The sequence below is a fragment of the Patiria miniata genome, unplaced genomic scaffold, assembly GCF_015706575.1.
Source record: "Patiria miniata isolate m_02_andy unplaced genomic scaffold, ASM1570657v1 HiC_scaffold_21, whole genome shotgun sequence".
NCBI classification, from domain to species: Eukaryota; Metazoa; Echinodermata; class Asteroidea; order Valvatida; family Asterinidae; genus Patiria; species Patiria miniata.
In genome coordinates this window covers 2739842-2749942 of record NW_024037060.1, presented here as the reverse complement: position 1 = coordinate 2749942, position 10101 = coordinate 2739842, and the positions used below count along the sequence as shown (strand labels likewise).

General features: G+C 39.0%; 1 protein-coding gene across 1 annotated transcript; it reads left to right on the top strand.

The window, feature by feature from the left end:
* Nucleotides 1–1098: 1098 nt before the first annotated feature.
* LOC119729555 (suppressor of tumorigenicity 14 protein homolog) lies at nt 1099–8364 on the top strand. The gene is made up of 9 exons (XM_038202162.1): nt 1099–1273; nt 1856–2263; nt 2901–3275; nt 3759–3875; nt 3977–4108; nt 5065–5190; nt 5745–5867; nt 6360–6482; nt 6845–8364. The coding sequence occupies exons 1-9, from the start codon at nt 1204–1206 to the stop codon at nt 6973–6975; spliced, it is 1605 nt and encodes a 534-aa protein (XP_038058090.1). The 5' UTR covers nt 1099–1203; the 3' UTR covers nt 6976–8364.
* The last annotated feature ends 1737 nt before the right edge of the window (nt 8365–10101 follow it).

Genomic DNA, 10101 nt, shown 5'->3' with positions numbered 1-10101 from the left:
TTTCAAATTGAATTGATAATTTTCTACCAATTCCATAGGTTATGAGCTTTCCGATCCAATGAGACATCGCGCGAACAAAATCGGCCTTCGACAAGTTATCAATTAAATAATTTCAACTTATGAATTAAGAGCGGGATGCGACATTTCTGAACTAGAGCGCGCCACTTTAAACCACTTTTTAAAACTGTATAAGGGCCTGCAAAAACAAACACGCAAATGTATATGTTTACAGGACATTATGTTCCTTTAAATTTCGTTCGAAAAAGAAATATCTAATTTTTGGGTTTTTTAGAAGCACGTATATATACCTTTTTTTTTTTTTTTAGAAGCACGTATATATACCTTTTTTTTTTTTTTTAGAAGCACGTATATATACCGACTTTAAGAAATTAATAAATAAATATTGCGTAATTAATGACAGTTCAGCATTTCACATTTTCTTTTTTAAACGTATTTTCTTAGAATATATTGTAATCTTACTTTTTATGTACTATTCAGTGATCAAATTTTAAAAAAAAATTGGAAAAGGCTTTCAGTGCATTTGACGGCAAAGTAATAAACTTGGACCTAAGTGGTACCGGGAAGGGTGCAGAAAACCATATCAATATTAGCAGGTGTCCTAAATGACAGGATGTAACACATCGTTCTTCATGATGCATGACAAGGTACCAGTAGCTTGGCATACACTCGTTTGACAGAATTTCTCTGGATTCATGTAATGTACATGTAATAACAATCTTGTAAGAAAGTTCTCTTTTTTAAGCTTTGGGCCAGTAGGACTAGTCTTGTTCAAGACCGCGCTTCAGTGGGGGATCTGGGGGGGGGGGTAGGGGGTTCAGAATTTGCAATCGGTCAAAATAATAGGAGCAATAGTCAATGTCAACATTTTGTTACCAACTAACCAACGGACTATAACATTGAGCTGCTATCCCAAAGCTAACAACGTGTCATTGTTCGGTCATCAAACTGAGGGAGGTCACAATAGGTAGGTCAATTCCAAAGGTAATGCGGCTACCAAAATGGACTTTGATCTAGCCTTTGATCATTGCATTGATGACCCGCTATAATTAGAGTTAGACATCAACATAATCACCGAGGTAAAGGTTTGGGTTATATGCATGTAGTTCAGTTGACAGCATTCGATAGGAGTGGTGACAATCATATACGGCAATCGTGTGGACTGTTTCAATCAAGGAGAAAGTCATGACGGGTATCAGAATCTTTTGCAGTCTTGTCTTGCTGATGACGACTGGATTGTCAGAGTGTTCTAAAGGTGAGGTTCTTTTATTTGAGGGTGGCATTAGTATCCGGACTTTTACGCAGGAATAGGAGTAGCACAATTGTAAGTCAAAACATTTTCGTGCCCAAACAAATGTTTGGAAAAGCGGGCACTGGTGGGGGAGCAACATTATTGAAAACTACTTAAACTTATTTTTTTCTGATTTTAGGATATTTGATCACAATCAGGAAAAAAACGTTTTACCATTTTCTTTTTTCGAGGACGCCTTATTTAATTTGTATTTATAAATGTGAGTACCTGGTAGTATATAGTAATTGTCATGGCCTGATTATCGAGAAAACAAATCTTCCAAAAATAAATACAGTGACTGGATTTTCAAGCAGGGCTTTCATTGAGATATTCATAGTATTTTAAGACATTAGTCATTATGTTGTATATTTTTTCGTGGGGGTTGGTTTGTTAGACTTCATACAACTCCAATCCCCGCCAAATCCACGACTTGTTATGTATATCTATAGTGCATGTCGAGAATAATGAACTTCTTTTTGAACACTCATGTCAAAATTGAAGCACCAGACAAATGTTCATGTGGTAACAACCCTTTCTCTCCTACAGTTACGTATTTCATGTACGACAAAGGCGCCTGCGTATATAGCCAGGACGATCCCATTGACCTGACTGACATCGTGTCTTACGGCTCCTCCGTGGTTGTCAAGTCCCAGTCTGACGAAGATTACGACCGGGGCGTCAACTGCTCACTGGTACTCACCTATCGCAACCCGGCGCTTTTCCATGTCGGAGGGGGCGGGAACTTCGTCCGGTTGAATAATAATGATTGTCTGACGCTATACGACGGCGCGACTAGCGAGGCTAGTCTAAACCTTCACCGATGTGGCTATTTCTACGGTAAAGCTAGCTTCCTGACGACTGGGCCGGCAATTCTGATACGTTTTACAACCGTCATTTCTGGTGACTTGCGTTATCGAGGATTCACGTTTGACATTACGCCGATTGAGGTGGAAGGTACTGTATATATATCTTTTAAATCTCTTAGCATCTACTTTGCTATTCGTGTACAGTTAAAAAAAAAAAAACTTTAACAATTACGATGTTTTTGATTGAAATCTTGATGGCCGATTCCCGACAACATTAAAAATCTGGGTTTTTTTGTTGCATTAAATTATACGTACCAGCTTTAGACGAACTCGTCACTTCGTCAGAAACGGTGACGACATGTTTACATTGACATGAAGTAAAACCTCACAAAACTCTACACTCTAAAAAAGCATTAGTCAGATTTGACTAGAAACCAGTTAAATATGACTAGCCATTCAGGGTCAGCTGGGTGCAACTGAAAATCAGTCAATCTGACTAGATTTTTCCAGTCAGTATTATTGACTTGGGAAAAATAGTTATGCCAATAACTGAATTTCGAGTCGAACCCAACTACTTTTTCTAGTCACAGTATATGAAACTTTGCATGTTTTACTAAATTGCTAGTCAATTTTCAATAACTAGGAAAACCAGTCAATATTTTGACTAAGTTGTTTTTAGAGTGTATAGTATACTCGGCACCTCAGTATTAACTTCCTTAAAAATGGATCCAAATTTATTCTCGCATCATGATTTTTGATGTTTTCTTTTATTCCAAACACCACAGCTAACTTCTTCATGTCTGACAACTGTACATTAGACACAGTGGTTCGTCCGGATACGGCCATCTGGCTTCACACCAACCGGGACGACCTCAACGGCAAACCGATGGACTGCACCGTGACCCTTCGCACCGACCCGGACTATATGTTCTACGCCCGAGTTCAATCGACAGCCTTTGTGACCGGTTCGGACTGCCTAACTTTCTATAACTCCAGCTGGGCTGATGGCAGTTCATACAACGACGGCGTATGCGGTAAAAACGACCGCAATGAGTATTTCCAGTTTCAAAATATGGGACGTCTCCTTACGATAAGGTTTGAGACGGATGGACGGATCAAAGGACTAGGAGCAGCGATGGTCATTGATGCTACATCAGAGGGTATCAAATCTCACTTATTCTGTCACTTCGTTCATTCGCGATCGCACGTAACCACTGCCCTATCAAATCTATGGTGAGGGGTTTATTTCTTTGCAGCCCTCTTTCGGACAGGGACGACACTTCACGAGCTCATGTTAGACCCAGAAGTCTTTGTGCTTCCCTAATTAAACTTTCCTAAAAGAGTGTGAGATGGGTCACGCAGTCTTCAAAACCATACACCTTATGACCTTAAAACTGTCGGAAACAAAAATAGCGCCCTCAATTGAATATGCCCCACAGTGGTCTTATCTCAAAAAAACGTATTTTAAGACGATCTTTTTCAAAGTTCTTTTTAATAACATGTCTTTTTTTTTTATTCTCACGAGATGGCTACATTATATATTGTTCCCGCCTGGCCCATTCGAGCAACTACCTTGCTAACCTCAGACCTACAAAACTGTGACAGCCAAGGTAACATTTTACATTTTTTCTGCTTCTTGGCAGTTGTCTGTGATTACCTGTATTACTACAAGTGCAACGACGGTAAGGCGTGCTATCGGAAATCCCAGCAATGTGACGGCATCGTCGATTGTCGTGATGGCAGCGACGAGAAAAACTGCAGTAAGTCCAAACAAGCCATAGCCAACCAATTCAGACTCGGCCTATCATGAGTTTAGGTGACACAGTGCCCTCAATAGTTTTCTTGACTATTATTATTTCAGCTTTGGTTTGTCATTCTGGCGTCAAATGTGTCTTGAACGACGGCACCACAGACTCATGCGTTCCTGTGCTGTCCATGTGTGACGGGGTGACTGATTGCATAAATGGAGAAGATGAGACCGATGCGCGTTGCGGTGAGTATACCGAAACGGAATTCATCGAATCAACGTTGAAAAGTCCAAACCCCCCGCTGAAAAATTGCCTGTATGGGTTAATTTTACCCAAGCAAGGGTGAAAACTGCAACTACCCAAAATTGGGTTGTCCTTTACCCAATTATTTGGGTTAGAATTTCTGGTAAATTCAACATAAGTTAAGACCAAATTAAATTTAGTCTGGTATGACCACAAGTTTTGGTTGAATTTACCAGAAATTCTAACCCAAATAATTGGGTAAAGGACAACCCAATTTTGGGTAGTTGCAGTTTTCACCCATGCTTGGGTAAATTAACCCGGGCAAGTTTTCAAGGAGCTCCTTTTAGTATTTGTAAGGAGCGATCTCATAAAATATATCCAGGAAAGATTGCGGGCAAGTTTACCTAAAACATAGCTCATTGTATTTGGTTGCAATACCCTGAACATCTTCCCCAGAATATCCCCTTGTGTGAAGATTTCTTCCATACTTTACTTCTGTGAAGATTACCAATGTAGCACCTCTAGCTTAGAAACGCCATATTATATAAAATATAGTATGTGCGAACTACTCTACTCTACCAACAACTAAATTAATGGAATCAACGTTAGTCCAAGTTCCCCCTACTTTTGATATTGTAAGGAGTCATCGCATACAATTTCCAGGATAGATTGTGGAAACGTTTACCAATGCACAAAGCATGTGCGAACTACTCTACCAACAAACGTGGAGGAGTGAAAAAAGAAAGGAAGATTTAGAAAGGTTTGCATACTCCAATACATGCGGATAATGTTGATTAAAACGATGTCGACAGTGGTGACAGGAGATAACGGTGATCCATACACATATGCAAATATAACAGCAAAAAGCAAGGAAATTTCATCGGCCATGCGATGAAAATGCTAAAGGTAATCACAGTGACACCTGATGTTCTTGTGTTTCATATGTCGTCTGTTTTAGACTGCGATGGCCTTCATTGCCTGAATACATGGGGACAATATCAGTGCACGGAACAGTATAATGTTTGCAACGGCTGGCAAAACTGCAAATTTGATGAAGACGAAGACACTGCATTGTGCAGCAAAGGTAAATCAATTCTATTATTTTATGGGGTTACTTTGGCGGTTACCATATAGCCTAAGTTGTATGGTCCATTACTTTCCCAAATGTATAGTGAGATGTACTCTCTAAATTCCCAAGAGTGAAATTAGGGACTAGACGTTTTAGAGTGAAAATCACTCTCATTAATTTTTCAATTGAAATAGTCTGAAAAATAACCACTTCAGTCGAAGCTCGAGTGAAAACTCGATCTTTACGATTGAAGAAATTTCACTCTAAAACGTCCAGTCCCTAGTTTCCGACTGTGGGAGTGAATCTTCACTCGAATGGAGTGAATTGTCACTCTTTGGAATTTGGAGAGTAGCGATTAAAATCATATATCATTCAAATTAATGTCTGGATTTACGCTTATATATTTATTTTGTCCCAATATTGATGGATGCCACTTCAGGTTAGTCTGTTATTGTAAGAATATTACCAGAAAGCAGTCTTTGAACTCGAGCATTTTTCTTTTTCGTCATGAATATCGCTGTGCCTATTAAACCGAAGGGTTGAAGTCATTTCTTTTTTATTCAACTCAGATTGTCCCTCTAAGTTTTATTGCTACAATTTCACGGGCGACTTTGAGTGTTTGCCGTCTTCTGCCATTTGCAATTCTAAGCGTGATTGCATGAATACTGCGGACGAAACCTCCTGGTTATGCAGTAAGTATCTAATTTTAAAAGACGTTCCATACCTGACCATGAATAGCCAAATGTGCCCTCGTGTTTTCTTTAAAAGCAATATTCCACTTGAAAGCGTTGACGACTTGCAGAGCAAGGCGGACAAAAGCCCCCAAATCAGATCCCACTGGAAGAGCCATATCAGATTTTACCTGATTCGTGAAACTTCTTGAAGTCCCTTTTCCGGGCCATTTAACCTGGAAAGTGTCATTTGGACACCAAAAACCCCTCATTTTGACCCAGAAGAATGTCGGGTCAAAAATACCCATTGTTTTTACAACAGGAAGAAGATATTGATACTAGTCGGTTGAATGTACATGTTTTTTACAACATTTTACAGCTAGATCTGATAACAAGCTGCAAGTTAAATTCCAAAGTTTTTTAAGGGCTAGTTTGATACGCTACAAGGATTTTAGACCGGTACACATGTTGACACCGCTTGCCTTACCTCCTGTCTGATCCGCTAATTTTCAGCTAATTGCCCCTCTGATGTTCAGTGTGATACGGGCTTTGGTTTTCAATGCGTTTACGAGACCGCCCTCTGCGATGGGTTCTCTGAATGCCTTAACAAGGAGGACGAGAACAGCGTACTATGCGGTAACAAAAAATATTCGTTCCATTGAGAGGGGAATTTTGTGTGGCTATTTATACTATATTATATTATATTTGGGTTTTTTTAGATTCTTTTGTTTATTGCTATTTGACAGATCTCAGTCCACCCAAACTGAGATTCTTTTCGTTGCAACTTGTATACAGCTTATGTTATGATGTTAACTATTAAACCTTGCTTTTGGTTGCTTTCTAATTAATGAGCCAATAAAACAGAAAGTTGATATGGCGTGAGCGTTAGTGTTTATTACAACGGAGCAGTCATTTAGAGGGTACGTAGTTCCAGTTGAATTTGGCCACAATTATTGCTTTGATGCATCTGTCTCGTTATTCCTTTATCGATCTTACAGCACCTCCGCTCCTCTCGTACTGGTCTTCGGGTCAGCTAGCTGGTATCTTCAGTGGATACGCCGTCTTCGCTGTCATCATTATTGGCATCACGTGTCTCATCCCAAAGAAATGCAAACCTGAGGAAGAGTAAGATCATGCATTAATGGGCAAAAAAAGAAAGTGCTTGAAAAGAATCGCAACGCGGTGCGAACTGAATACTGAAATACTGCTGCCCTCTACTATTTTGTAAAGTTCCCATTTCTGAAATACAGTTGTCAAGAGAAATGTGTATTGCAAATCTACAGCTTTTTTCAATGAAACTGTAGCAGTCAATCCATAAATATAAATTTAAAAAAACGTATCTATAGAGTTTAAAGGTATAGTAAATACTCTACATATTGGTCTTTATCTTATCTCATTCCAGGTTGAACCACTTTTCAAATTATCTTGTATTTAATAAAAGGCATTCACATACCAAGAAGGTGTGTGAATGCTTTTCTTAAGATACCTGATCTGAAAAATGAACAAAACAGATTTTGATTACAATATTTGGCGTAACTTTTAAAACAGGTCCAAATCACACAGAACAAAAATCCTGTCAAGGGTTGTGAAACACTTTATCATCTCATGTTAATTTCTTTTGCAAAACCGATTTAGCATACTCAGACAAAAATGTTGTTTGACTTGCTACATTAAAAAAAAAAAGCTGTATAAAGGATATAAAACTAGCTACTTCACTTATTAACTAAAAAACTTTCGATACTAAATGCAAATGCAATGTGTGGATTTTTATGCAGTTAAGTTTTTGATGATCTTTTGGTTTGTTCATTCTGAACATACTTACTTAGAATTTGTAAGCAGGTTCTCAATTAATTTTTTTCTAAGGAATTTTTTCTTTCTATGATACGATTCTTCAAAAAAGCCACATTGAAAAATGCAGCTGGATGAATACCGAAAGCTCTGATAGAACTTATTTCCGTAAGTGCTGATGACAAAGAATCAACTCAGAATCATAAATAATTCCCAGCAAAGGAATCTTCATGCTATTATTAAAAAAAAGTTATTTACTGTGGAAACATTTCAAGGGGCAGTCTTTATAATGCACAAGCAGCCATGATTTGTCGGTAATATATGATATGACAATAGAGAACACTTCATAGAGGTAACCAGTCGAGCGTTGTAACGACCGGTTCAATCTATTCGACATGTTTACCGCTATTAAAATTGTACACATTTTCATTAATATGTTCTTTGCTTACGCCTAAATTAATGAAAACATTGTTGAAATTGTAAGGGGGATGTGGAAATTGCGCCTCTGTTCTCTGTATAACAACATGGCTTCTAATTGTGAACTATGGAACTAGAATATAGTTGCCTCTGAAGATCTTAAGATTGGTACGTCAGGCCACATTAAGTTTGTGCATGGTTTGTGTGCGTGATAAACTTTACAATATTATTCAATTAAGCCAATTTAGGTCTATAAAGTGTCATTAGTTTATAGTCTAACAAGAAACCTTTCTTGTAAAATATTGCGTATAATTTAGGCACATGTATATGAAAACGACTGAAGTCAGCCAAACAAGTCTTCTATTAACGTATTTCTTTCAAGTATTATCTATTTTCCAAGAAAGGTAATCATATTTTAAAACAAAGCGTTTTCCGCACAATTGCCAAAGATCTCCTGCAAGGTTTGCGTTGTGCTCTGTGGTGATGTATCATAATGTCTAGGGAGGAAATGGGTTACGGAAGGCAACATTTCTGAATATTTATATGAACATTTCTGAAGAAATTGCCTGTTGAAAGCTTTCAGGACACGCAATCCGAACTGAATAATGTACGGGGTGCTGCCCTCTATTGATTGCCTTTTATGTGGTGGAAGCGTACTGCTCAGCACCATGGGAACGAGCTGTTGTCCACGAACCGCAATCACAGCGTCTTTGGAATCTTGATTCTTGAGGGGTTGTGTCCATAATTATATATAGAATAAGTTTTTTATTCTATATCTATGGTTGTGTCATGCGCGCGCACGTCGATAATTGACAGTCCTCTGAATGGGTACCGGTGTCATATGGAAATCAGACGCGTATGAAAATCGGACTCTTTTTTCCCTTTTATTGGTTAAACCCTCTCACGTGACCGGTCCCTCTCCTAATTATCTATGGTTTTGCCTAATGCAGCGCGCATCCTACACATTGCATATCAGCCCCTTACCAAATTTCCGCCATGCAGTAACATACAAGATGCTACCAGACTTAACGCAACTCCATGGTAGCTCTGTCGTCGTATGTATTATGCATGCGACCGAGAATAGACTGTATTTTCCGGCAGAAGTCACGCGTGAACAAGACCGGTAGTTTCCTTCCTTTTTCAGGGGGAGATTTTATGATTTATAACGCCCTCTTGCGGCGGTTCGCGTATTATACATTTTGTGTTCAATGCCTTGACTAGCTTACCTCTTGGGCAACATGATTTCTAAAGTGGGGCTGGACTAATTGACACACTGAAACGAATTGCTTCAAAGACAATTACAGGCACAACTCGTCGTGATTGGTAGATCAGGGGCGGATCCCGTTTTAGATCAAGAGCGGGTTAGCTGCGGGTTAAGAGACATTTCCTGTGATTTTTTTGCATGATTTACCTTTTTTTGCCGGGGATTAAACCCTATATACCCCTCACCGCAGATCCGCCACTGTCGATAATTGACCGTCCACTGCTGAGGAGGTACTTTGGCTCCATTAATCATACTTATGTGACGTGTCTAAAAAAAAACACTAAAAAAAACTGGCACACCGTAATCTCTGTAGCTCTATGGTTTGAATGGCCCCTCATGTAACCCTAACTGAATGATCAACAGACGTATACATTCACAATCGTAACATTTTTAAATCCCCTTTTTCGTGGTCTTGATTTTTTCCTGTTTAGTGGACCCCTCCAAGCGCAGCCTCGGTATTTTGTGTACGACAAGACTGTTGCGAAAAACAAGACATTTTTGTACACGCACACTTGACTTAAATAATGACAATCACATAAAAAAGGCGTAGCCCGTTCAATGTTCAAACTCAAATACTGGAACTGGGTCGGGTTTTTTTCTGGAATCTAACAAAAAAAATACAATTAATGTTAACGTCACAAACTAAATAAACTGATTGGTACATGAGCCGCCCGAATGAACTTTGGCACGGCAGCGCAGCGTAGACACTAACATTGCATCGTCAATCCGGGCCCAATGCCTGGTACGCCAATACTGGAACAGCTTGGATCATTAGAGCGGTCTGGT